The following is a 27,651-nucleotide window of genomic DNA, read 5'->3' on the forward strand; positions in this document are numbered from 1 at the left end:
GGAAGCAGCCTGCAACACGGTGGCACTGGCTAATTCATACCTGGTTCGTGTATGTGCTACATCCACCTGTATGCTGCCTCTGTCCTTCTGAACAAAGCTCCAAGTGGTGTTGGAACAGGGAAGACTGCTCAGTGCTCTGTGTGACAGCAGTGCCGCAGTAGCCAGCTTGGGCAAGTGCTCCTTCAGTGCTTCTCTGCATATGTTGGCTGTGGTCTTGGATGTCCTGCACAGTTCTTGCTCTTCGTGAGGCCTTTCTAATACAGCCAGGGCTGCTGAGCCAAAACTGGCCCAGATACAAGCTTCAGTGTGCGGCCTGCTGTAACAGGCTCCTCCAGCCCCTCAGTGAAGGCATCATTGTTTCTAGTCACCACAGTTGGCCTTTAAAAGGAAGGAGAAATGAGGTCTGCAATAAGTGCTGTTCGTGGAAGTGTTCTTTATGGAAAGCAAGAATCTATATGCATCTTAAAGCACTTTCTCTCTCCCTTTTAGCTAGCAGATCAGTCTAGTCTCTCCGCTCTATCTGCAGGACTCTCGGGAAAGGACTCGCTGCAGTGCTTTCTTCCCTCTGCCCACGATGGCTCTCAGCTGGGGCAGAGCCACTGTGTTGCTGCTGTGATGGGAAGGATCCTGTTCACGTGGATATGAGAGGGGGTGGGAGTGACACATTCAAAGCCAAGCTGAGCTTCTGTTGCTACAAGCTTTCTATGCTTGTAAAAAAAAAAAAAAATACTGTGGGGTTCGGATTGTGCTGGCACTGCTCTAGCTGCTGCTGTCTGCTCTGCTTGTTGAGCTGTCCTGCACAGCTGGGGACTTGGTTGGGAAGTGGTTGTGCTGTGGTTGTGGGGGAAGGCAACTCTTTGCAAGCCTGCAGGGTCATCTTTTTAGGCTTGTGGGGTCCAGGCAAGACAGGCAGTGGAAGGAATCAGCTGGTGTCTCCATTGCTGCCCAACCCATGCAGGACAAGCTGGCAGGACAGATGCTTGGTCACCCCTTTGCTGCTGCCTGGGAGCCTGCTGAGGCTCTGGTGACTTCTGCTGTGCTGGCTGAATTTGTAGAGGAGGACCCTGGCCCAAGAGGATAGAATCCTTGGTAGAGCTTGTGGGGATGTGATGGGTGAGCAGAGCCCAGGAGAGGCAATGGGGATGTGGGGACTGGGCATCTGGTCCTGCCTGAGCTGGAGTTCTGCCTCTTTGACACCATGCATGTGGCATTTCACTTCTTAGTGATGTCTCAAGGCAGGGCTGTGGCTTTTTCCCAGATTCTTTGTGCTTATTAATGAATTAACAGCTTGGGGGTTTTAAAAAAAAAAAAAAAAAGCTCCCTTACAATGCTGCCCTGTGCTAGTTGGATTGGAGGCTGCCTGACTGCACAGTCCAGATGGAGAGCCTTCTGCATGTGCATCTGCAGAGCAGGGTGGAGTTGTGTATTGCTGCTCTTACTTGCTTCAGAAACCTGTCCCGAAAATTACTTTGGGGAGGGTGGGGAGAAATTACAATGACACTTCTGACACAAATAGAAGCCCCAGTAATAGTTACTGCAGATGGGTTTGGGAGTGTCTGTGGCTGGCGTTCTCTGCAGCATGTGTTGTCCTGACAGTAAACTGCTGTAGCAGTCGGTGGCCAAAATCAGTCCGAAGTCCAACTGTGCAAGATGCAGTATTTTTAAACCCCCAGTGTTCCTGGATGGTGTCATCTAATGCTTTATACCTCTTCTTAAATTTGTGACCTTCTATAAGTGGCTGCCTTTTTCTTAAAAGGGAAGGGGAAAAAAAACCTGCCTTCCCAGTGAGGCAGTTCTTGGTGTACAAGTACTTATTGTAACTTCTCTGCTTCAGTATTGATGTCAGTTCCTAATAAGAGCATCTTCAAGGTGCTCAGACCTCTGGTACACTGAAAAATCCAGAGTCCCTAAGGTAGAGATCACAGCCCTCTTAGCGTTCCCTTCACTGACTGAACATCTGCTCCTCCTGCAAAATAGCAGGGACTACTCATCTCACCAGAGGTCTGAAAATGTATTGCAGTACTGTGTGGTGACTTGTGCCATCCTGCCTGCCCTCCTTTAGCTGCCTCACCCTGTGCCTGCTGTGCCAGCACAGCTGCTCCTTGCTGTTAACTAATGCCCCTCTTCACCCTGGAGGCATCTCCGTCATGGCTGGGCAAAACACAAGTGGTTGTACAGAGCATTCTGTGGTGGTTCTGGATAGAAGCGGTACCTTTAGTCCAGAAATAAGCGGCTGATATCAAATAAATACCTGCCAGAAATGCTATCCAGTCAGCTTAGCACTAGAGATTTGCAAGGATGCTGTGACCAAGGTGGGTACTGAACCAGGTGCTGAGTCTCTGCAATGTCTGAGCTTGCTTGGCCAGAAAGTATTGTCCCAGCTAGGAAGCAGAGACCTCTTTGTCTGACTTTATTATTGTAGCTCTAGCAAATGTGGTGGTGTTTGCTGCTTAGTGGTGAGGAGACAACTGCTAGCTTCTTGGGCTGACCTGTGGTTGGGTTCAAAGGAAGTATTTCTCATGCCTTAAAGCTCAAAAGTTATTTTTCTTTCTGCAAAAAAAAAAAAAAAAGCCAAGTAGCAGAAATTCTACAGGCCTCTGGCAGCAGTGAGCTGGGATATGCATCAGGTGTGTCCACGGTGTGATGGTGAGTGCTCCTGCAGGAAAGCACCATCTGTGTGGAAAGAACAGTGCTGTTAGGGCACATCTGGTTGATGCACGTTCATCTCACGGGTGAGGTAAGGCTTGTGTGAGTGGAAATAGCCAGTTTCTGCTGCTGTTTGGGTCAGGAAGAGTGACTTGGGCACAAACTGAACTGAGGTCTGGTTGTCTCCCAAAGCTGCTGCTGGTAACAGTTGCTGTGTGATGGAGCAGGGAGCTGGGGTGTGACCTTCAGCTGATTCTTCCTCAGGATGAGGTGCAAGGGATGAGCCTACTGCCCTTCACCTCTCCTTGACCTCAGATGCAGATACAGCTTCACTCCCCATGGCCTTTTTGGTTGTGTTCCCTGGTGTTGCAGTAATGTTGCATCTGTCTGGGTGTCCCAGCAGTGCTGGTGCTCTGCTCCGGGGCTGGCTTGAGGGGGTGCCCGCTGCCTGGGAAGAGATGGGGCAGTGCACAGCAGCCCCAGACTTCACTGCATCTGTCCTGGAAGCAAGTGTGGTGGTGGAAGAAGCAGTGGTGTGGTGGCAGCCACCTTGCCCTGGCTGCAGTTCAGATGCATGCAAGCACTCTGTGGGGCTCGGTGCTCTATCTGCAGAGCTGTGTCATGGCCAAGGCCTGAGGATGAAGGAGGTGATGGGGGGGTGGAACATGAGCTTGGGTTTCTCTAACCTCCTCCAGAGCAGCATTCTGGGTATGTGCAGGCTGTTGTGTGCATGGCATTAAGCAGGGGCTATAATTTTATGCCTGGTGGTGCTTCCTCCCAGATGTCTGCACACAGCTTCTGGTGGTCACCAAGCATCACCTGGTGCATGTGCTGTCAGCTGAGTGGAGACCACAGCCAGGGTTATCTGCATGATTACACAGTGACAGCAGCTACAACAAAGGCTGGGTGGAGCTGGTTGGGTGCCGAAGGAGTTGCTCCTGATGATCTGAGAACTTCCAAAGGGCCTGCCGTGGATGTAGTGGCTGCTGGGGAGCCTGAGCAAGAACTCTGCTTCCCACACTGCTCTTCTGGCCTGGTCACTGTCAGCTGCTTGTTTCCTTCTCAGGCGCTTATTTTATTCTATGTAGTGTGGAGATTTTCTTTTTTCAAAGATTGCTACTGCTAAAATGGACAAATGGGAAGCACTGAAGGAGGAGGCATTTACAGCCTTTCCACAAACAACATATTTAAACAAGCATAGTCGCTTAAGTTTGCTTTCCAGGAGTGTGGCTTTGTTTAAGTAGTGTAAGTCTTCTGTAAAGGCAGTCACGTGTTCATTTGAGGAAATGGGAATCATCATGTGAAGGTGCCCATCTTGTCTAGATGGAAATATTTTCCTGTTGATTAATAAAGGTACCTAGATTTCTCTTCGTGCCAATTTAAGTATCTTCATCAGTTGGCAAATCTTCACCTGTCTCAATGGGGGAAATGTTTCATGACCCATAATCTGGTGAGATGGATGGAGAGGGCTTTAAACTGGGATTGGGGGAGGAGGGGTATGCCATTAGGAGCACTGAGGTTAAGCCAAGGGATCGGGTGGCACCATCTGAGGTGGAGGCTCATGGAGCATCTGTGCTGCTCTGGGGAGCAGTGAGGCTTCAGGAGCACATCTGAAGTGCTTGTATATCCATGCACACAGTATGAGAACAGACATGATGAACTGGAAGCTCTGGTCCTCTCCCAGATGATATCACTGATAGTAGTGGGATTTGGTGGGATGAGCCCCATGGCTGGATACTTGGTAAAGATGGTCACCCAACAAGTAGGGATGAGGAAAGGGAGGCATTTAATGCCTTTTTTTCCCCTCTGTTTTTAATATTGTTAATACTAGTAATAGATCCTGTGGTGCCTGGTCTCCAAAGCTGGAGGACCATGAGTGGGGGAGCAGTGCTTTCCATCCAAGATGTTAAGGGCCTTGAAAGCATCTGAAGGAGGGCAACAAAGCTGGAAAAAGGGCTGGAAGGCCTGTCCTGTGAGAGAGGCAGAGGTACCTGGGTGGTCCAGGCTGGAGGAAAGGAGGCCAAGAGGCGACCTCGCTGCTCTCTGCAGCTTCCCAAGGAGGTGCCGGTCTTTGCCCTGGGGGACCGATGGCAGGATGTGTGGGAAGAGCACAGAGCTGTGCCAGGGTCAGACCGGGCATCAGGAAAATATTCTGGACTGTGAGGGTGGCCAAGACTGGAAGAGGCTTCCTAGCAAGGTGGTTAATGAAGTGTTCAACCCTGTCAGTGTTCAAGAGGCATTCGGACAATGCCCTCGTTACCAGGCCTTAACTTTCAGGTAGCCCTGAGGAGGTCAGACAGTTGGACTAGAGGATCTTTGAAGGCCCCTTCCACATGAGCTGTTCTAAAACAGACCAGTTTCTGGTCAGCTTCTATATGGTCCAAATACAGTTTCAGGTAGGCCTGTGTGCTGTGGCCACTGTCTCAAGGGCTAGAAAGACTTTGCTTAAGCACAAGAATAAGGTCTGAAGAGATCGCTGTGAACCATAAAATCAATAAAAATCTGTATTGTGTTCAGTAGCAATTGTTAGTGGGAATCATTTTTACTTGGACTTCCTACAAATAAAACATCCTGCAGTTCATTATAGTTTTAGCTTTGAAGTATTGTGCAAGTTCATGAAAGTAGAGGTCAGACTGTTTGGAATGTGCCTGTTCTGGTTCTATTTGCTATTGAAAACCACCTCTAAATGTATGTGCTCCTTAAGTCCAGAGACGTGACTAAAACCTATGGGCTTAATGCAGCTGAGGATTCTTGTTTGCTGTAATATTATTAAGATGTTTCATTTAAATGGCAAATGAACTTGTAGTGGGAGAGATTTGGGAACACACTGCCTCAGGCATGGGGAAATGAGGTCATTTCTTCAGATCTTCCCATGGAGAAAGGGGATGATGCACAGGGCAGGAAAGTGATAGCAATCTGAGCCCTGCTACAATTGAGGGAGCTCTAACTTGTCATCACAACTGACTGTGGCTTGCAGCTTTTGAGATGATTTAATAAAAATGAGGATGGCTTGAATGGGTCTTCAAAGCCATGGGAATGATTATAAATACCACCTGGCTGTATTGAATCAGCAATAGCAACAAAAGAACTGCACTTCATGCCAGACACACACTTGACAGCAATTTCAATGTTTAAATCTAAAACCAAATACCTTGGCTAAGATCTTGGCAGTGCTGCAGGTACTAAACAGGTAAGCACTGCCTCGTGGTATTTAAACAGGGGCCTCTTAAAGCAGTGCTGGATTTAATATTTTATGACTCCTGTGCCTTAGTCTCTCAAGATGCAGTTCCCTGATTGTGCAGGAGAAGGAGAGGATCATGGCATGCTCAACTGTTCTTGAGGGTCAGAAATGCCTGTTCAGGCTCTGAAAGTGCATCTCTTCTGCCTGAGGTGAAGTCAGTGGGTATTGCCCAAGCCTTCAAGAGCAGCAGGTAATGTCGTGAGGAAGATGTTAACTTTCATACATAATGCTTTCTAAAAACAGCTACACAAGGAAGACTATAAAAAGACTGCTCCCCCAACAAATCAATCATCCACATCAGCTATGAATTCAAACAACTTACTTAGGAGTTCCTATGGGCAGGATATTTAACTGGAAGCTTAAGCAAAACTTCAACATTTCTGGTTCTTCTGTGCCTTTTTGTGGTGTGGGCTGATGTTCACAAGCAAATTTAGCTGATGGTGCTGTACACAATGGGCAAACAGAGTGAAATGTATACCTGACCAACTGCCTGTATGGATTGCAGCTCCACATAACATCACAAATCTCTGGAGGGTTTTTAAATACCATAGGTTATGACCTCCAGCAGCTCAAGAACTGATACCTGGTGGGATTGATCTCTAGGAGTCCATGTGGGCGTGCTGCCTGCTCTTGGTGCAGCAGTATCTCCCTTACAGAAGCAGCAGGTGGCACTTGGTTTCCTCACGGCATCCTTTCGGCTTCTCATCTCTTCCCATGGACTGAAGAAATGTTGAAATGTGGTTCAGAATTGCATTGAAGGAGAAGGGAGCTGCTTTAGGTGTTTACCCAACTTCGGCTTTTGAAACCCATTTTAGCTAAGGTGTGGTTTCTGGGTTTGCAATCAAAAGTCTGTGCTTTAGGGTTGCAGAGGGCTTCAGTGGGATTTATTTCCAACTGTGCTCATCAAGGCATTCTGAGGAAGATCAGGAGACTTGAAGAACTGTGTTCCTTTCATTTGCATGAGGTCTTAAGAGCCATAAACTCCTCTAAGTTGCAATCAATTCTCACTACACTTATATTAACGGGGCATTTTGTGGCTGGTGTGATGGGATTCCCTTCTAACACTGTGCCCGTCAGCTGGCCAGGACAGTGCAAAACCATCCCCTGGAACAAAAGTTGCTTCTTTGTTCCATATATACAGCACCACAAACAGTATTCTTACTGCCTGTAGGTAGATGGAAGGCTGAATTTATATTCCTGACCCTGAACACCACCCGTCTTTCTCAGGAAACTCTACTGCCGCCTTCTGTCTGACGTGCTCCCCTCCCCTTGTTTTTCCTAGCTGCACTATTCAATACCAGATAATTGATTAACTTTCCTAAGTGTTACATACAGCCCTGTGGGCATAAACTGCAGCTGAGAAATTCAAGCTGTGCTAATCCATAAACACGGCAGCAAACCACCAAACCACTCCCTTGGGTTCTGCCCCTGCCCGCTGGTGTCACAGAGGCTCTCTGTGAGGTGACACGGGGCACGCTGTGGCTGAGTGCCATGTGCAGAATGGTGAGGATGTGTCAGGTGGGTATTTTTAATTGGAGGGTCATGCGGGCGGGCTTTCTCCTCTTCCCCTTGGGGTGGTTTTTGCTTGTCTTAGCTGCTACAGCCTCCAGGTACATGCGGCAGCATAAGCTTCCTGCATTTTGGTGGCATAGAGTCACAGAAGGGCTTGAGGTGGAAAGGACCTCAAAGACATCCAGTACCAACCCCCTGCCACCCACTAGATCAGGTTGCTCAGGGCCTCATCCAGCCTGGTCTTGAACACCTCCAGGGATGGGGCATCCACAGCCTCTCTGGGCAACCTGTGCCAGTGCCTCACCACCCTCTGAGTGAAGAACTTCTTCCTAACATCCAATCTAATTCTTCCCTCTTTCAGTTTAAAACCATTCCCCCTTGTCCTATCGTTATCTACATGAGTAGAGCCCTTTTCTGTCCTTTTTATAAGAACCCTTTAAGTGCTGAAAGGTCATAAGGAGGTCTCCCGGAGCCTCCTCTTCTCCAGGCTGACCAGCCCCAGCTCTCTCAGCCTTTCTCCCTAGGAGAGGTGCTCCAGCCCTCTGACCATCTTAGTCGCCCTCCTTTGGACCCGCTCTAATAGCCCCACATCTTTCTTGTGATGGGGGCCCCAAAAGTGGACACAATGCTCCAGGTGGGGCCTCACCAGGGCAGAGCAGACACAATCCCCTCCCTCCCCTGCTGTGCTCCAGCAGGCAGCAGTGAGCTCAGCACCTGAGCAGACACACAGGCTGCTTTCACACTCCCTAGCGCATGTCTGGAGCTGAACTTTCTTCCTCTGCTTGCCAGGGCAGTCACCAGAGAGTCATCCTGCGTGAGCAGGTGTATGTGCAGATGAGCTATTTCACCACGCACCCAAGAGGCCGTTCAGGTGTACAGCTGGGGGGGAATGCTCTCCTGGCTGTGCTGACATGAGCACTGCACCAATCTGACCTCGTGGCTGTGTAGGTGCAGCCAAGAGTTTGTCCTGAGAGAGCAGAGCAGGCAAACATCTGTAACAGTCAAGTTTTAACTTGACCAGGTTTACAGCATACTGAAGGAGGTGTTGGGATGTCCAGCAGGGATCATGGGGAAAGAGGAGGCAGTCCTGCAGTAGCTGGTGCTCTAGCATCCCCCTGCCTCCTGCTGAGCTGGCAATTCAAACGCATGACAAAAAACATGCAGAAAAGCAGCGCTGTGTGCAGAGGTCGGCTCTGTGCTGCCCTTCAGCCTGTACAAGTGGTGCCATCTGATCTAGGGTTTCTGCTGAACTGAGCATCCCAGGGGTGAGACTGATTGAAGACAGTTCTGACCTAGCATTGCTTGAGCATCTGCAAGTCCCGCTGCCGCCCTGCTGTATGAGTTTGCACCCTGCTGAGGAAGGAGGTGGTGTGGGAAGGGAATGCCAATACTGCTGGAGCCATCAGTTAGCAGGGACCTTGCAGTGCAGGGGCACGCTGTTTACATGACTGACCCATTGGCTCGAAGATGCATGTAGCTATGTTTTGGCCCATAAATTTAACAAGTTGCAGCGTTTGTATCTGACCTTCTAGGAAATGACTGTGGGTGGTTCTTAAAGTGCATAATAAGTTCCTGTCCCAGCTGGACACACAGCAGCTGTGGGCTCAGGCTGCCCTGGGCAGTTTCTGTGGCTTGTGCCAACACAAGGAATAGTACCAGGAACAGGTCAGGCTGAATTGTCCTGGATATATTTCAGCTGCCTGGCTCCCTGTTGCATGGCCCACAAGGCTGCAAGAGGGACTCATGTCAGAAGGTGGTGTGGGGGCTGGGATGAGCAGTTAGGAGAGGTCCTGCTCTTGTGGCCATCAGGATGCTGCTCAATTTGTTCTGGACTTCTGTGTATTAAGGGCAGGAGGGAGCAGCTATTAGCTCTGTCGTTCTGAGTTCCTGTTTGGATTCACGCTGAAAGGCAGCCTGTTTGGCAGCCTCACGGGCTCCCTAGTTCTCCTGTAACAGCAGGACCATTACAGGGCTTCTCAGCATCTTCAGGCACATAAATACTTCTGGAAACATAGATCTCCTTCTCTGTAACCCCTTCCTTTTAGCTCCCTTTGGAATGGAGCTTGCAGCTATTAATGTGGTAGATGTGGGGATGTGTAACAAGTCAGCAGTGCACAATGTGTAGCTGTGCAATTTTGCTGCAGAGGATGTGGCTGTGCTACTGGGGGTGCTTGGGAGGGGCTCTGGCCCCATCAGAGATTGATGCGGGCCCCGGGGCACCCTGCAAGTGCTTGCAGCAGCAGTTGACTACACAGGGACATTTCTGCAGAGAAAAAGGAGTTGTGAGGCTCAGGTCACCCGAAACATCACTTCCCACACCTGTACGCAGTTCTGATCAGGTTCATTCATTGCTTCTCACTTATTAGTGCTGAAACTACTCAAGAAACAGAGAGCATCCTGTGATGGGCTGAGCCAGAATTGTTCATGGCTGTGTCCAATTGCCCTAAAAAAAAAAAAATATATCTCTCTCAAATGTGCTATTGTGAGCTCCCTGGGGCATGCAGGCCGTGCGGTTTGTTGGAAGGTGACGTTGGGAAGAAGCAGCAGGACCTGCCCTCACAGTCCCCAGGTGGATGGAGGACTCCTGACCTGCTTCTGATCTGGTACTTGATTTATTAATGTGCCAGTGGCTACTTTGAGGGTGGAAATGATGCAGTTGTCATCAGTATTGTATAACGACAGCGATCTGTGAGGTATCTCTATCTGTGAATTGATGGCTGGGATTGCCATGCGAGGACAAAGGATGGTGTGGGCCTCTCTCATTATTAAGAGGAAGATTGTTAGCTTATTTGACAAGCTGCTCAGCCCGCAAAGGGGCTCGGAGGCAATGGCAGGAGGGGGAGTCCATGTAAAACCCTGCTGGGCTACTGCTAGGCTCATTCCAGGGGCCACCAGCCCATCGCAGCTCCATCCATGTGAGCTCAAGGAGTGTGGGGGCACACAACAGCGGGGGGAATCCAAAGCGAGGTCTCCTGGGGACGGGGCTCTCCTAGAAGAGCCACCAGCCCGGTAGCCAGGCCCAGCACCATGAGCTCTCTGGGTCTTGTGGGCCAAGGGGGTTGCTGCCAAGGGGTCCGACGCGTTCTGGGGGCACAGAGGTTTGCCGTGACATAGGACTTGCTAGACCAAAGGTGGGATAAGGGCAGGGATTTGGGAGATCTGATCGAGAGTGAGATCTGATCCCCAGGGCTGTGTGCTCGCTGGGGAAGGCCAGCCCAGGTGAGCCAGGGAGTTGGCGACGAAGCCTTGGGAACAAGGGGATGAGGCAGGCCTGGAGCGAGAGCACGCGGTCCTGTATAGGTGTGATGGACTGTGCTGCAGCTGGGGTGATACCTCAGCATCAGGCTCAGATCCGGGGATCCAGAGGCCATCCAGTGGGCAGATAAAGTGAGCCCAGCTGCTGGAGGGTCCACCTTGATAAGGCCACTGCTGCTGCCACCTGTTTGTTTAGTTGCTCCTGTCTGATGTGTGGCCGTGTATATATACGTATGTAGTCGATGTGTTTTCTGTGTGTGCTCACACTGGGAGCACATCTTCAGCCTCGATACTGGTTGGACCTGGGGATGTGGAGCAACACTGCCTGGCCTGTCTCAGGCTGTAGGATCCAGCACGATGTATTTTGCTGTAAATGCATAGCAGATAGTGTTTGTTTTTTGTTTTTTTTTTAAGGTACTTCACAAATGTTCATTCCTACCATCAACATCTAATACACTTTATGGCTTCTTTCCATTTTTATAGGAAAAACCACCACCCTGATCCAGACACTGAAATTTGTCAACTGATGGGACAAAGAGCTGAGACACTTGGCTGTACTAGGACACTAAAACATAGTGCTTAGCCAAACAGAATTCCCCCACCGTGGAGGCTTATATTTGCTAAACCTTGTAGCATCCTTGGGAGGCTTCTCTGTACTTCTTCTCTGCTTCTAGCCTTTCACCCATCATGGAATTTCTTTTGACTTCTTTTGCAAGCTAGCTCTGGCTCTGCCTTTTGCTTCCCAGTATGCTTTGGTGTGGGTTACCCGGTGTGAGTTGCTGGCTGTAGGCTGTTGCTGCATTTTTGCCTCCAGCTTCTACTTGGAGGCTCTTCTTGGATGTTGTGACTGACCTGCTTTTTCTTTCTCTTTTACTGTGTTTCTCCCTCTCTATCTCCCTCTCCCTCTCTCTCCAATCTGTCTCTTGCATTCTCCATTCTTCCCACCTCCGTCCCTGCAGGTTCATCATGCCTAGTGGCATATAAAAAGACTCCACCTCCTGTCCCACCTCGGACCACATCAAAGCCGTTCATCTCTGTCACTGTGCAGAGCAGCACTGAATCAGCGCAGGACACCTACCTGGACAGCCAGGACCACAAGAGCGAGGTGACCAGCCAGTCAGGGCTGAGCAATTCTTCAGACAGCTTGGACAGCACCAGGACACCCAGCGTGACACGGGGCAGTGTTGTGACTCCAGCAAGAGACACTCCAGAATTACCACAGAAAAATGCAACCTTGAAAAGTGACAAAGGGACTCTGACTAACGAAGAGCCTAAAGTGGAAAACGTCCCCAAGAGAAAGCTGTCGTCTATAGGAATACAAGTATGGAACAGTTTTGTTTTCCTCTGTGTCCTAAGGAATGTCCTTAGCCCATCCATTTAGCGTGTGCATTATGTGTGACCAGGTGCGCATCTGAACTCACCTCAAATAGCAAGAGAATAGCTTGTCAGACTAACTTCCCATGCTCCTGGGGTGAAATACAGCAGAAGCTGTTCATAGCAGACCAGAAAGGAATAAATTATTTTAGTACAAAATTAAAACACTTCATAAAGCAGTGGGGCCCTGTTAACCAAGTGTCTCTCTAAAGAGGCCTTGTACTGCTAGTACACCTGCGGGTGACCCTGTGCTCTGTATTGTATTACATAGTGTCAGTCTGCTCCTTGTCCCTCATGTTTTTTGGGACAACTTTGAGTGGTGGGCTGTCCTACTTGCTGTCTGTGTGGTGTGGGCTGCTGCAGTGTGAGTTGGTCCCAGGGCTGTAGGCGTGCCAGGAGCACTTCCTTGGTGGCTGGCTGCGCCAGTGGGTTGCTACTGCTCCTGCTGGAAGCACTTAACTCTGTGGAAACTGGTGGTAATGAGCTGTAGGTTATACAGTCAAATGAGATCCCACCGAGTAGCATAAACCCATGCTTTTATCCAGCAAGGGTTATCATCTGCGATTGTCAACCTTTTCTTGAGAACAGATTTCCCAGGTACAGGTGACTGGTCCCTGCAAGCAGTGTTTCTGTCCCAAAGTGCTGGCTCCGTGCTGTGGGTTATAACCTGCAGGTGGGACCTGGGGCACTCGGGCAAGTCCGAATGTAGGAGCTGGGCCAGGCTTCTTTGTGTGGCTAGCAGGGCAAAACGTGTTAAAGAGCAGTAAGCAAGAGAAGTTGCATTGGAGATGCTGACTTCTCTCCTCTTCGTTTTCTGAGATGGTTCCTAGCCTACCTGCCCTGCAGCCGGATTTCCTTTCTAAAACCTTCTAAGCCTCTTATCCAGGGCTGTGGAAGGTGTCAGTCCCTGGGAGAGAGGAAGCTGGGTTTTGCTGTCAGCCTTAATCAGATCACTGCCTTCTCAGGAAGCTCCCTGGTCTCGGCCAGTCTCTCACCCACCACATGCAGATGCTGCTCCCTTGGGCACACACAGCCCTTCCCCAGCCACCGCTGGGCAAACAGCAGCAGATGTTAGAGCCAGGTGCCCTCAGAGCAGCCACCTAGCAGCAGTCCTGGTGCTCAAGTGGAGGCAAACACGAGCAGCAGCCTCGCACCTCTCCTAGCACAGCCCTCCAGTTGACGTGTGGTGTCTGCATGCTGTGTGTGTGTGTGTGTGTGTGTGCAGCAGCCCTCCCGGTCTACTACTGTGAATTCCAGCAGCAAGTTCTTGTGTCTGTTTTTGTCTGTATTTTTTTGTTCAATAAGGTTGACTGCCTTCAGCCAGTGGCAAAAGAGGAGCCTCCTCCACCAGCCACCAAATTCCAGTCCATCGGGGTACAGGTAGAGGACGAGTGGCGGTAAGTGAAAGACGCAGGCTTTTGCAATTCTTACTCTTTTCTTTTAAATTGCTCTTCCCTCTAGTTTTGCTTAGGCCTTCTCCTTCTCCCGTTCTTTGTTCTAATGCAAGTGGGGTAGAATGGGGGCCCGTGGAGAGCTCTTCCTCTGCAGCACACACCGCTGAAAACAGCACTTGTTCTGTAAACAGCCAAATCAATGGGGGTTCGAAATAAAATAAAAAGTCCAAGATGTAATTATAGATGTTCATCAGTCCTCTCATCTGAATGGCCTATTGCAGTAAGCAGGCAACCTTATAATTCTGTCTGTCTGAATGTGTGGTGTGTGTTTGTGTGTGAGGAGGGGCAGGGGAAAGCTCAGCTGCAGCCTTAATAAACAAATGCATTTCATTGTTGATGTGTGCAGCCAGCCCCGTTGTGTTCTGCTATTTAATACGTTTGCTTCTGATCTCTCTAGAAACAGTCACTCTCGCAGTATGTCCTCCAAACAGGACACAGACTCTGACACGCAGGAACCTAATAACTCTATCTGTAAATCATCTGAGAGAAGTGTTGCTGAGTGCCCCCAACACAACAACTCCGTTAGTGTTGATACTAGTACCAGGCAACCAGCCAAGCCCTCACAGATGAAGAGAAACCTCTCCTATGGAGATAACAGTGACCCAGCCCTGGAACCTTCCTCTCTCCCTCCTCCTGACCCTTGGCTTGAGACATCCTCCACCTCGCCATCAGAACCCATACAGCCAGGAGCCTGCCGGCGGGATGGGTACTGGTTTCTGAAGCTGCTTCAGGCAGAAACAGAACGTTTAGAAGGCTGGTGCCGCCAGATGGACCAGGAGACCAAAGAGAACAATCTCTCTGAAGAAGGTAGGTGCTGCCAGCCTCTGGATGCTAACCTGGAGCAGCCTAGCAGCTCTTCCTTTGAGAAAGAATTCAAGCCAAGTATTGGTTTAGCTTTCTGTGGTTAGCTGGCTGATTGCCACAGGGTAATGGCGAAACCTGGAGGTGAGGGTGGGACAAGAAGCAGTCTGTCCTTGGAAAGGATAGGATAGGAAAGGATAAGGCAACTTTCTCTAGCAGATTGGGTAAGAAATAATACTAAGATGCAGTAGAGAAGACTTCAGAAGCTGCCATCATCCACTGACAAGTCAAAACAGCTGAAAGCTTGACTAAATTGCTTTTAGGGAGGCTGTGAGGTCTTTGTCCCTGCCTAACCCATTGTAGCTGAGTAGACAGGTGAAAATCTACTTGGTGGTGGGGCAGAAGGAACTGTGACTGCTGAGCCTGCCTAATTGGGCTTGTCTTAACAGCCAAGAGGAGGGTTCTTCATACAGGAACACTGTAATGAATTCACACTAAATACGCCAAAAGTATGTATACAGGAAACGTAAGGCCACTTGACTTTATTGGGTTCAGCCCAGTTGGGCTTGTTTCATTATTTTAAAATGAGAGAGCAAAAATTGTATTGTTTACAATTAAAATCATGCACAGATGCGTACAGAGTGACAAAAGCGGCTACCTAGGCTGCAGGGGGCACGATCTTTGGGGCCTGTAAGTATCTGAGAAAGTTGAAACGATGATGAGACTTGGGTATAGCTCACTGTCACTGCTGGGGGTGGGGGCAACTAATCTCTAATCCTGTTGCATGGCGATGCTGTGCTGGCTGCCAAGCTGGGCAGGCAGAGCCAGGGTTCTGGTGGCCTCCAGGGGGTGGGGTCTATCAGGTCTCCCTGCCAAGAAAAGACAGGGAGACTGACCTTAAGAGCAATCTCCTAGCAGATTCTGTAACAGAGAACATAGTGCGTTTAAAGAAAGCCCAGCTTATGGCTGTCTGGCCAAGCACTGATCTATAAACGTTCAAAACCAATTCAGTAAATGCTGCAGCAGGCCAGGGAGGAGAAAACACGTTTCAACCCTTTTCACGATGTATTTGCATACACTGTGGGCCTCTCAACCCTGCCTTTGGAATGGAAAAGCCCGTATTCAGTGTTCTTCCATTACTGAGCAGAAGAATGTTGCTATACTCAAAGGTTTCTTGGAGATTCACTAAGAGCAGCATAAAGTCCTGGATTTTAAAAACATCCTGATTAAAATCCCTTGCCAGTCAGTATTTGAATTCCTTCTGGTAAATGGAGATCAGAGGCAGTTTTCCTGCCCCTTGCCATCTTTGCCTTGTTTGTGACCAGAAGAGCAGGTTATGGTCTGTGAGCAGGTGCCAACAGATCTACTCACTGAGGTGGTGCTTGTGGCTTGTTTGGTGGGCTGAAGCCTGCTTAAGGAACTTCCTGCGAGCTCTGATATCACGATCTCGGTCTGTTGGCCTGCTTTTGGCCTGCTCTAGAAGGAGCAATAACAGATTGCAAAGCCAATCACAGACTGCAGTTTCAGTGCAGCTTCTTTATCAGAGAACAGGTAGTTCCTTGGGGAATCTCTGGAACTCCTAATGACTCAAGAGTGTTCCTTGCTCCAAACACTTGAATTTGTGGCTCTATTTGATGGTCTGTTCAACTGAGGTCCTTTTTTCTCCCCCACTACTGCAGTCTTAGGAAAAGTCCTGAGTGCAGTGGGCAGTGCGCAGCTACTAATGTCACAGAAGTTCCAGCAATTCCACGGCCTCTGTGAACAAAACTTGGTGAGTCTGGCTCTTTTTCCTGTTTGTTTGTTTGTTTTTGGGAGGGTAACGCATCTGTTTCAACAGCAAAACAGGAAGGCTATCAGGTATTAACTAACAGGCTGCTGTCAGTGGAACAGGGTTGCAGGGCAAAGCCAAAGCAGCTGTACACCGTGCCACAATGGATGAATGCTGTTTTTAAATAGCAGGTGAGCAGTAGGAGGCTGTTTGGGCAGTTCTTAGGCTGTGCTCTGTTCAGGGATGAGTGTTTGCAGTTCCTTTTGGTGCTCATGCTATCGCAGGAATTTTCTTGAACTGCTAATCAGGGTACACCAAATACATTGATGCTCTCTGTAGCTCTCGTATGTCAGCTAGCCATTCTGCTGCGTGTCCTGGAAACCAGCTCTCCTTTGTTACTTCCAAAGGACTTTTTGAGGTGAACCACAGATTTTGCCAAATGGGGGCAGTGTTTGTAAAGGCTACTGTTCCTCTCCAAATATGCTTGCTTTGCATGTAGTTTATGTGGATGGTTACTGTCCCAGTATGACTGTCCCTGGTTGGTCACAAAGCACTGTTTGAATTGGATCTCTCTGAATGTAATGCAAAGGCTTGCCCTTGCTGAGATCTAAATGGAGATAACTTAGGGATGAGTGAGAATCTGGGTTTGGGGTTTTTGTTTTTCTTTTTTTTTTTTTTTTTTTTTTTTTAACCCCTCAAGCTTTATCATGGCATGGATTTTGCAGAATTCTTGAGGTACATTCTCCTTTATTTGCAAGAAACTTGAGAAGGAAGGGGTTGAAGCGCTGGGCATCTCCATGCTAATCTCTGGCTGAACATGGCTGAGAGATGAGCAGCAACACCACCAGCAGCCAGGCTTTCAGCAGGGTTCTGTGCTGAAGCTTTCCTTTAACGCTTTGTGCTGTGCTGCTCAGATTTGATCCCGTGCTTCCCTAAGGAAATGCAGGCTTATGATGGCAGTTCATATACCTGAAAATTGGGGAAATTCTGTTTATAATGGGGAAAGACTTACTTTAGCTACTTAGTTTTTCAACCTAGCCTGAGAAATACTGATACTCTCTCAGGGGCATGTAGCAAAGTGATCTGAGTAAGACAATTTTGAATTTTGCTTATGAGAAGGCCAGCATGCAATTTCTCCAGGTGTCAGAGCTGTGTTTTGCATTGTGCTGTATCAATTTCCATTGTTACGCACTTCAAAGTTATGATCTGAGTACAAAACTGTGTTCTAGCTTAATCACATGCTGGGGAGCTTCAGCTGGGTGTTACTGCTGTGGGGCTGGACTCACTGCGGGTGCTTTGGGGAGAAGAGTCCGATTGCTTTTTACTACAGTGCCTTTTCAGGATTACATTTCAGGCTCCTAAAGGAGAAATGTCATCAGGATTTCTGCCTCCTGTTCGCTACAAAAATATTTTTGACTGTAAATGATGGTCATGTGCCTCTGTCCTCTTCGGGCTGGTGTCTCTTATGTGTTCTTGAAGTTTCAGTCATTGGGCAGCTGTAAGGTTTAAAAGGGGTGTATATGTACCCTGTGCAGACTGCTCTACTTGTCAGGAAGGTGTATTCTAACATGCTTTTATGCTTTCCCTGGTAGAATCCTAACGCCAATCCCAGACCCACAGCCCAGGACCTAGCTGGGTTTTGGGATCTCCTGCAGTTGTCCATTGAAGACATCAGCATGAAATTTGATGAGCTGTACCACCTGAAAGCTAATAGCTGGCAATTGGCAGAGACACCAGAGAGAAAGGTGAGTGTGGGGCAGTTTGGAGTGGCCAGAGCACCTTGCATCAACTCCTCCTGTAATCAGAAGGTCTGTAGGACCTTTACCACCTTCTAGTTACGCAGTGTAATCTCTCCATATACTACAGCTGCCTCTGATAATGCTTTTAGCACTTGTACTATAAGATTGCATTGTCTGTCAGCCATCTTCCCCGAGCATGCAGTCACAGCCTTGCAATGCATTGAGAACATTCCTCTTGAGTAACAGTGGAAACAATTTTGTACAAGAGGAAGAATATTAAGATGGGGAGAGAGGAGTGGTGCTTTTAAAGCGGTGATGCAGAGGAGGCCTCTAGTGTTAAAAGCACTGCATAAGTAGGTTGCAACTATTCCTGGTATCTGGGTGGTATAAAAAGCATCTGCTGGAGCCTTTTCAAAATTCAGGGTGGGCTGTGTACCAGGGCCAGGCTGCTTTACCAGATATAAGGGGAGGAAAGATTCTATGGCTGCAAGCAGGACAGCGTATTAAAATTTTGCAGTTCCAGATGCTGTCTGCTGTACCCTGACCCACAGCTGGGCTACAGACATAGCCAGAAAGCTCCAGTCTGGGCCACAGAACACCTCTCTGTACAAATTTGAAGTACAAAATGTTCCATTTCTAGAAGTTGGGAAAGCTGAATTTATGATGAGTGTCTCACTTGGGAAGCGCTCCTGCTTCTTTCTCCTGACGCTCCATAATCTCATTACTTAGTCCCTCAGGACGTGAGTCCCCACCATAGCAGAGAGCAAGCTTCTGTATGTGCATTTTTATTTTATGTTTGGGTTTTTCCTTACTGTCTCCCTAAAGGAAGAGAAGAAACCACCCCCTCCAGTGCCAAAGAAGCCAGCCAAGTCCAAATCCCAACTGAACCGGGACAGAGCCTCTGATTCAGACAAGCAGCGCCAGGAAGCTCGCAAGCGTCTCATGGCAGCCAAGCGGGCTGCTTCTGTCCGGCAGAACTCGGCCACGGAGAGCGCAGACAGCATCGAGATCTACGTCCCTGAGGCACAGACCCGCCTTTGAGCAAAGGGGCAGAGGAAGGAACCGCGTGGTTTTTATAAGTCATTAAAAAGGAAAAAAAAAGGTTCTCTCTAAACTAGTGTGATTTATTCAGTCTAGAGACAATGAGCCATCCTTGAAAAGGGCTCCTGAGTTGGCTTTTTTTTCTCTCAGCTTTAAGTAATGAAGATTTTAAAAAAAGAAAAAAAAAAAAAAAGGAAAAAAAAAAAAGAAAAACATACCCCTCGTTTTCTCACTGGCTGTGGTGTTGCTGAATGGATTGAACATACTCCTGGAAATTCCAGCCCCTCAACTTGGAACTTCAATATTTTTACTTGTTCTATCTAATGAGAATTATTAGCTTGTTTACAAGAAGAGGACAACAAAAAACATGAAGCCTTGAGCACTTGCCATCCTATGTTCTTCCTCCTCCTTAGTTCTGTTCTTTCATCCTTTATTTTCCCCCCTTCTGCTCCTTTTCTCCTACCCTCTGCATGGCTTTGTTTACTGTGTTAGAAATAACCTCTCTTCCACAGAGCTCCTGAAGAGAACACCTATTCAGTGTGTACTACTGTTGCACTCTGCTAGCAAGCAGCCTTTCTTGGGTTTTGTTTTCCTTTTGATGGGGATATTGGGGTGGGGGGAGAAGGGGTGGGAAGGGACAGGGCCATGGGTTTGTATTCCTGTGTTAATGAAGTGAGAGGATGACAGGACCTGTGGAATGTAATGCAGAGTTGCTGAAATGCAGTACAGAAGCAAATGTGCAATAAGCTGGCAAAGAGGGGCAGGGATGGTGGTTGGCTGGCTGATCCCGAGAGCAGTACCCTACCCCAGGCGCAGGAGGGGAACAGAAGGACCACAGAGCAACTACGGACATGATCCCCACATGCTTCACTTTGATTTTTTTTTTCCTCTTCCCTGCCCTTCACAAAATTATTTTCCCTGAATTGCTTGTTGAGAAAGAAGCTGCTACACTATGGGACCTGTTTCAAAGTGGGCTGGGGCAGGGGAGGGCTGGGTTGAGTATGCTGGTATTTCAGGGTGGGAGGACTGGGTTTTGTACAAAGAGGAAGGCAGGGGTAGCTGAGAGTAGGCTGCCCGCCTGTACGTATGTGTACATATGCACATATACAGTTAGTAGTACCTGTACATTTAATTCATACACACGTATACATGCCCACACACACAGTGCAGACGGTGTAGTAAAGGCACCTTGGTGAGAATGGGCATATGTATAGCATATATTTTTACATGTACTATATCTAGATGTGTGTAAAAGTGTGTGTAAAAATATATACCCTGTGTGTAATCAGATGACTATTTTTTCCTTATCTTCCTGCTCTTTGGGTAGAGGAAGGATTGCTAAATATTTTTTAGCCCATTTTTCCCCTTTGTAGGCCTCCTTTTCAGTCTGACTTCTTGAAGCCAGGACTGCCACCACCCAGTTCTCTGCCACCCCCTCAAAATAAGCATCTGGTCCCATCCTGAGCGATCTTGCTGGGGATTTTTTGTTGTTGTTCACTTGTTCGGCTGAGCTGGGAGATAGCGTGCTACGTTCACGGGGGTGGGGGTGGAATCCCAAAGAAGTTTCAGCGAGGGTGTTGGTGATCCAGAAGGCAAAAAAAAATAAATAAAAGTGAAATCTTGAACGATGCCAGAGTGCGCCTTGTCTGTTGTCCTGTCCTGTGAGTGCACGGTACTGGGGGTGCTCCCGCTGCCATCTGGCAGCAAAGGGGATCCCACCAGACCCTGACCGTGATGTGACCCACGTTTAATGTTGGGCTCGGGGTGCGGACTAACAGGGTGTGGGTATTTTATTTTTTTATTTTATTTGGAGGGGGGGGGAAGGGGTCGAGGTGTGCGCGTGGGGCGGAGGACCCCTGAGGAGCCCCGTGACGTTTAACAAAATGGCCGCTCCCGCCATAAAATGGCGGCCGAGACAAAATGGCCGCCCCCGCTGCGCAGCGGGGAAGGGCCTTGTGGGGCCGGTGTGCTTCCGGGGAAAGCGCAGGGGGCGGGGCGCGCCCGTCCGCCTAGCCAATGGTCGCGGGCTGTGCACTGAAGAGGGGGAGGAGCCACAGAGGGGGTGGGCGGGGCTCTGACAGGGGCGGGGCTCTGAGGGGGGTGGGGCTTTGACGGGGGCGGGGCTCCTCCCCTTGGCGCTGTGGCGAGGCGCAGAGCGGCGGCCGCCCCCCGGCGGCTCGGTGCTGAGGGGGGAGCGCTCCGCGGCCGGCACCGGCACCGGGCCCTGCGCTGCCCTGCCCCTCCACAGAGCTGCCCGGGAGCTTCCCCGGAGCTGCAGCGGTGAGGCTCGGCTGTCCACAGGTGTCCCCAGGTGTCTCCATCCTTCCACAGCCCCTGCCCAGGCCATTGGGTCAGGCAGCAGCGTGCCCGTGAGGAGGCACCAGCACATGAGGTGTCTGTGAGCCACACAAGAATGGCATAACCTAGCCTGGCTCAGATCTCGTGTTTTTTTAAAAAAAAAGAACAAAACCAAAAAAAAACTTTTATTTGACAACAGAAGAACAAAGAAAAATATATTTACAGTAGTTTTTTGCTCCATTCAGAACATCACCCCCCAGTCCATCCTCAGGGCAGCGACACCAACCCCACCCCACGGGGACAGCGGCAGTGCTCCTGCCCCCAGTGCAGCAGCACTGCCCCTTCCCGCTTTGGTTTGACTGAGGCAAAAACAAGAGAGGGTGAATGAAAAGTTTCCCCCTCCCCTGGGAGGGAGAGAGTGCTGTAGGGAAGGGCTACCTAGAAATAAGGGAGGCTGTCCCAAAATAAGGGACGTGCTCCAGAAAGGAGGCAGAGGGCAAAGGCTGGACAGAAATTGGAGCAGGGGGAGCTGAGGAAGGCAATGCTTGTAGCCACATGGTGAGCCTCAGCCCCAGCAGTACTGTGCTGGTGCCCCTGCCCAGCTGGGAACCACCAGCGTTGAAGCCATCCCTGCACTGCATGGGAGCGCTCGGCAAAGTGAGGCACCACCGGTAAACCTTCCCCGGCCCCTGAAGCACTTGGTAACGCCCCCTCCTTTCCTCTGAACAAGAAAAGGGGAAAAAACAGACCCCCAAATCACTGCCTTCTTCTGGCACTGCTGGCTCCAGCTGCTGCAGAGCACCAGATCCTGTGGACCTCATTATCTCTATTCATGCAACTTAACAATCAGGCTAATAACCTAGGATTAGTGTTTCTCAGGATTGGTTACATATGTGTGTACGTATCACTATTTAACTTAAATTTACAGTGAAACAATAGTCCCAGGACCTCTGCAGTGCCCGGGCTCCTGCTCCCCACAGACGCTGGCTGTCACTAGAGGTCACCAGCACCACAGCACCGGCCCCACCACGCTCCCCCGAGCACGAGGGGAGCAGGGAGCGAAGGGACTCGACACTCCCACACCCCCCCGGCCTTCCATGCGGCTCATCGCGCCTGGCTGATGAGACAACTGCATTCCGGGGGCTGCGCCTGCAGAGGGACACACAGGTAGCCCATGCCCACAACATGCTTCTTTCCAAATATTTTTTAAAAATAAAAGCGTTGGATACAAAAAAAATTCACAGTCTCAGCTTCGCGTCCGCCCCCAGCAGCAGCAGCCTGCAGTCGGCGTTTCTCAGGCTCTGCGACGCGCTCTCTGTTCCAGGAGACAACGTGCACATCTTCAGCAGGAACGTGAGAGAAATACAGGGAAGTCGCGGAAATGTTTGTAGAAGAAATAAAAAAAAATAAAAAATAGAATAAATCACAATTAGAGGGAAAATGTTTCAACAAAAAACTGCTAAACAGCACCATGGAGTTTTCTACTGGCAGCATCTGTAACACCCTAAGGCAGAAGAGGAGACTCCCAGGTTTTCTGTGCAAGAAAATCCCACAGATTTCAGGTTTCCAGTTCATCTGTCCTTTGCGCCTCCCCAGGCAAGGCACGGCTCCTGGCCAGCACGAGGTACCAGAAAGGTCCTCCATAAAAACAGGAGAAGGTAGAAAAAAAGGAAATCAGAGAAAAAGCTTTTCATCTGTGGTCCTTAAAACAGACACAAACTTTTTTTTTTTTTTTTTAAACGGAAAGAGAGAAAGAACTCTCTCTCCCCCTGAAGAAGTGGTGTTGGCTGGACCCTTGTTTACAGGACAGGGCAGTCAGCAGGTTTTCCGAGGGAGCTCCGTAGCCTCGCACAGTGAGTGCCGGTCGTGGCAAGGAGACATCGCTCAGCTGCAGAGGTTTTTTCCACACTGGCCAGGCTGCAGCAGCCACATCCTCCTGCCTACCCGGCGTCCTGTCCCTGCCAGGAGTGCAGACGGCGAGGGCTCTGAAGGATGGTGAGCGTTTCCCCAGGACAGGACGAGGACAGCCCTTCCTCTCCTCTCCCCCATGTCCAGCGGAGGTACCGGAGCCCCTTGGGACACACGAGTCCGCTTCTGAGATGAGCTGTTTGGGGGTGCAGGCAGACAGGGGATCCTGCGGACCGGAGAGAAGGGACCCTGTGGGTGGCACGAGGCTGGAGGCTGGGTGCCCCCGAGGAAGGGCACCCCGTGGGACCTGGCCCGGGGGCTATTTGGCAACGGAGGCCCCTGGGGGCTCAGGCTGGGGTGAGAGGGGCAGCTGCCCGCCCTGGCGCTGCGACTCCAGCTCGGCCGCCTTCTGCAGCGCCACCTCCACCAGCAGCTGGAAGCTGCTGAAGTCGTCGCCGAAAAGCTCCGGGGGCGTGGGGGGCGGCGTGTTGAACAGTCCGCTGGTGGGGCTGGCAGCCTCAGCCCGTGCCAGCAGGGCCATGGTGCTGCCGGCGGCACCCAGCGGCGCTTTGGGGTGAGGGTCTGGCTCCGTTTGCTTCTCCCGCTCGGGGCTGCGGGCACCCGCCACCGTCAGGTTGCTGCCCAGCGCCTGGGCGGGGTGGCACAGTACCTGTGGGCACACGGACATGGGCAGCACCTTGGTGGCCCCCGCCGCGGTCATGGGAGGAACCACCAGCACCCCAGAGCCAGCAGCAGCCCCCCGGGGCAGGGCCACGTCGCCAGCCTTGCCACCCCGGCGGGAGATGGTGAACTGGTTGGGGTCCTTGCCATCCTTGCGCAGCATGTCGGGGAGCAGCCGCCGCCGGGCGTTGATGAACCAGTTGCAGATCTGGGAGGAGAGAGGCGTGCAGCGCTGTCAGCAAGCAGCTCCTGAGCCCCCCACAGCTCTCCCCCGCCTCGCACCTCCTTCTCCCACGGCTCACAGAGGCAGAGCTGCCCCAGCAGGGGCTGCACATGGAAACCTCAGCGCCGGCTGCTTCCTGCCTGCCTGGGCAGCCCCTTCCTCCCAGCACCTTCGCTGTGGTTGCCCATGGGCAGGCAGAGCAGGGCACAGCTCCCACACCCTCCCTCGACATCTCTGATACCAAACTGCCCGCTCACGGAGCTCCCCATCCCCTGAAGGACAGCAGGGATGGCGGCAATTCACTGACGTGTTTCCGTGCCTTCTGCTAACTAGCAAAGCTGGCTTTGAAGGCATTTCCAAACAGCTGGATGCAAAAGAGGCAGACCTCTGCAGCTACACCTCTGGAAGCCCCTCAGAAACGCAACAACCATATACAAAAAGCTAGGTTAAAAAAACTGCCTTCTTCCTAGAAAACAACTAGAAGAGAATAAATCAGGAAAAAAAAAAAAATCTTTCCTAAATCATTGTCACTGTAAAATATTTCCCCTGGGTAGAAAGAACTTACCACAACTTCAATCACAGCAAGATCTCAGTTGTCCTTTTTTTGTCTTTCAGACAATATTTGGCATTTAACGCTCTCAAATATGTGAGACTCACCCCCTTTTTCCTTGTGAACACGCTCCCTTGCAACCCCTTTGCCAAGAGCCCTTGACGTGCTCCAGCGCTCCCATGGCCATCAGCAGCTGTAAATCCCCAAGCAGAGGGCTGTACCCTGGCACCCACAAAAAGCCCAACTGGCTCTGCAGTGCCCAGGAGCCCCCACGAAATCCCAGCTCCTGCTCCTTCCACGCAGCGAGCGCGGCAGACGGGCACGCTCAACCACCCAGCCAGGACGCAGGCTGCCACATGGCATTCGCTTGCGGGGGGGAGCTAGACAAGCCTCAGCAGTTCCCCTTCCAAGCAAGCAGGCTTATTTTTAATGTTTCACGTTTTTAAACACCGCTGTGATGAGAGCAGCATCCTCTGCGGTCTTGGGGAAGAAAAGCCTGGCCCTGCTGCGTACCCCTCTCCCTCTGAGGATGAGGCCAGGGAGGCCGGTAGCCGCGGGGCTGGCCCGGGAGCCTGCACAGCTTCCTGACCCCGGCTTTCTGCGTGGGGCTCGAGGCTGCCCGGTCGCCCTGGAGACCTGGGGCCACCGCGCTGCCGCCGCCTCGTCACTGGCAGCCAGGCAGGGGCACGCATAAACAAACTGCAGGGCGCAGGGCCCGGCTCGGCCACTGCGCTCAGGAGGCGCCCGGGGGAGTGGGATCGGCCCTGCTGGTTCAAGCACCCCTCCCGAGGCTGGCCCCCGAGGCCTCTCCGGCCTTGCCTTGCCATGGGGTGTCCCACCCCACCACCCCATCAGGCAGAAGATGGCCAAGCAGTGCCCCGTGTGTCACCTCGGAGCAAGGGAGGGTACGGAGCTCCCACAGCAGGAGAAACCTCACTCACACCTCCTGCCAAGGGCCAGCACCTTCTCACAGCTGCCCCCCACAGAATGAGGATGCCCCACTCCATCCCAGGGGTGGCTGCGTGGTGCTGGCCGGTCCCAGCACACGGGCTGGGTACAGCCATCGGGCCCAGTAGCACCAGTACCATCCTGGGCCGGTCACCGCTTCACAGCCAATCCGCCTGACAGCGCCCCAGCACCACCAGCCTGCCCTGCAGCAGCAGCCCAGCTGCTGGCTGGACACAAATCTGTTGCTCAGCCAGCATTTCAATAGATAAGTAAAACATTAAAAAAGAAGGTTTGCTGTGCCGGTCAGGGAGAGAGAAACCAGACAGACTGTCACGGCCCACACACCAGTGTCTGGGCCAGCTGGCCAGGACTGTGCTGAGAGCAGGGCAAGGAGACAAGAGGTGCAGAGGAAGCCCCATGGAGGTGAGCTCGGCTGGGCTGGGCTCCCCTTTACATTGCCAGTGTGACCAGGGCAAGCAGGCAAGCCAGCACCCAGTGCTACCTGTGGTCCACCCAAGGCCAGAGCCCAGCCCTGCATGGCGCACTCTCTCCTGGGACACTTGTCCCCTGCCCAGCTCTGACCTGGAAGGTGGCCTGGCCCCTTTGCTGAGGGGTGCCCAGGGAAACAGGATAAAGCAGCCCAAACCCCTGGAAACCCCCACTCGTGGCAGCATTTACTAACAGAGTGGTATCTCTTCCTTTTTCCCAATCTGAATCCATCTTCTGGCCAGCCAAAAACGCCTGCTCCATTGCTCCCTGGGCCACAGACCTCTCCCAGTTAGAGGCTGCCTACACACAGTACTTCTGCCTCCCTGCCGTTCCCTCTCTGCCTCCTTACTGCCCCATGGTTCAAGCATGCCAAGTCCTCTGGGGTCTTCAGAGGACTGCCCCAGTCCATCCCTTCCCCAGCGCACGGGGACCGGGTCATACCTGCAGCACGGAGAGGCTGGTCTGCCCTGAGAGGCTGAGCTTCTCCTGCTCGGAGGGGTAGGCATTGAAGCGGTGCTCATACAGCCAGTCCCGGAGGATCTTTACAGACTCCTTGGGCAGGTTGCCCCTTCTTTTCCTCTTGTTCAACTGAGACGGTTCCAGGCATGTGGTGCCGTCGTCCTCCCCGGGGTCGCTATCCGACATGGTGGAGCTGCCTGCGGACCTCTCCTGGTGAAAGCCTGGCGAGGTGGAAACCAAACAGCGCACATCACCTGGTGCCCCGGCCGGGGACACGGGGCCGATGGGGGCACGCAGCCCGAGCTTGGGGGGCAGCTCCCCCCCAGCACCCACCCCCCAGCACTGCAGCCTTCCCGAGCACAGCCCCTGGAGCTCTGCAGGGACTTCACAGGCTGGGTCCACGAGGAGCTGCCCCCTCAAAGCAGCGAGAGGAGCCGGGAGGGGGCAGAGCCGGGGGGGCTCCGCTCATTGTTCGGCGGGGCTCGGGGCGGCTCCGGGCGGCCGCTGTCAGCTCCGGGCACCCCCCCCCCCCCCATCCCCGCCGCAACAGGTAGCGGGGCGCTCGGCCCACACAAAGCCGGGAGCCCGCCCCGCACGGGGAGCTCGGGAAACGGGAAAGAAACCCGAAACCGCGGCGAGAGCGAAGAAAAAAAAAAAAAAAAAAAAAAAAAAAAGGCCAGAAACCAAACGCAGCCCCCCCACACACACCCCCCCACACACACCCCCCGGCCGCTAAGAAAACCCCCAAAGCCACCAAAAAGCCTCCCCCGGCCCCGAAGCAACTCTCCCAAACTCAACACCCCGCGACAACAAAGAGGGGAACGGCGCCGAGCGCCAACAAAACCCCCCCCGGGCGCACCGAGACGGCACTCGCGAAAACTTTTCACGCCGCCCCGGCCGCACAAAGACAGCGGGGGCCGCCCCGCACGGGGAAGCCGAGCCCCGCAGCGCCCCGCCGCAGCCCGGCCCGGCCCCAGGCAGCCCGCGGGGGCTCCCCCGTCGTGCCGTGTGCCCGCTCTTACCCCCGGGCCGCCGCCGCCGCCTCCTGGGGCCTTGCATGGGCCGTACCGGGGGGGGGGTCGCGCCGCAGCCGCCGCCGCCGCCGCCGCCACCGCGCCGGGGCCGGGGTGCGGCGGGGCCCTCCCGCAGCGGCGGGGCCGGCGGCGAAAAGTTTTCGGGCCGCGGCGGTGACAGATGCCGAGACAGAGTTCCCTTTGTTCCCAAGGAGGCAGGAACTTGGGCCGGGCCCCCCGCCCCCGGCCCG

General features: G+C 51.9%; 2 protein-coding genes across 12 annotated transcripts in view; one reads left to right on the top strand and one right to left on the bottom strand.

Annotated features, from left to right (window-relative positions):
* Positions 1-20,460, top strand: part of DLGAP4 (DLG associated protein 4) — a 152,900-nt gene extending 132,440 nt beyond the window's left edge. For 7 of the 9 annotated variants that reach the window (XM_084538415.1, XM_084538417.1, XM_084538418.1 and 4 more), the window contains 6 exons: positions 11,614-11,975; positions 13,334-13,425; positions 13,880-14,289; positions 15,963-16,054; positions 17,644-17,796; positions 18,616-20,460. In XM_084538415.1, the coding sequence (XP_084394541.1) occupies positions 11,614-11,975; positions 13,334-13,425; positions 13,880-14,289; positions 15,963-16,054; positions 17,644-17,796; positions 18,616-18,831 (1,325 nt within the window). In that variant the 3' untranslated portion in view covers positions 18,832-20,460. Of the gene's footprint in view, positions 1-11,137; positions 11,976-13,333; positions 13,426-13,879; positions 14,290-15,962; positions 16,055-17,643; positions 17,797-18,615 lie in introns of all 9 variants that reach the window. The other 2 variants (XM_084538420.1, XM_084538422.1) reach the window with 2 other exon arrangements.
* Positions 20,461-21,302: 842 nt separating this feature from the next.
* TGIF2 (TGFB induced factor homeobox 2) lies at positions 21,303-27,621 on the bottom strand. 3 transcript variants are annotated; one of them, XM_084538425.1, is made up of 3 exons: positions 27,410-27,621; positions 26,370-26,608; positions 21,303-23,926 (listed from the first exon to the last, which is right to left on the bottom strand). In XM_084538425.1, the coding sequence occupies exons 1-3, from the start codon at positions 27,444-27,446 to the stop codon at positions 23,357-23,359; spliced, it is 846 nt and encodes a 281-aa protein (XP_084394551.1). In that variant the 5' UTR covers positions 27,447-27,621; the 3' UTR covers positions 21,303-23,356. The 3 variants fall into 3 exon arrangements, with proteins under 3 accessions (XP_084394551.1, XP_084394552.1, XP_084394553.1); XM_084538426.1 differs by lacking the exon at positions 27,410-27,621 and adding an exon at positions 27,247-27,340; XM_084538427.1 differs by lacking the exon at positions 27,410-27,621 and adding an exon at positions 26,721-26,864.
* Between the last annotated feature and the right edge of the window lie 30 nt (positions 27,622-27,651).

Source organism: Aythya ferina (assembly GCF_964211825.1).
Source record: "Aythya ferina genome assembly, chromosome: 16".
Lineage (NCBI taxonomy): Eukaryota > Metazoa > Chordata > Aves > Anseriformes > Anatidae > Aythya > Aythya ferina.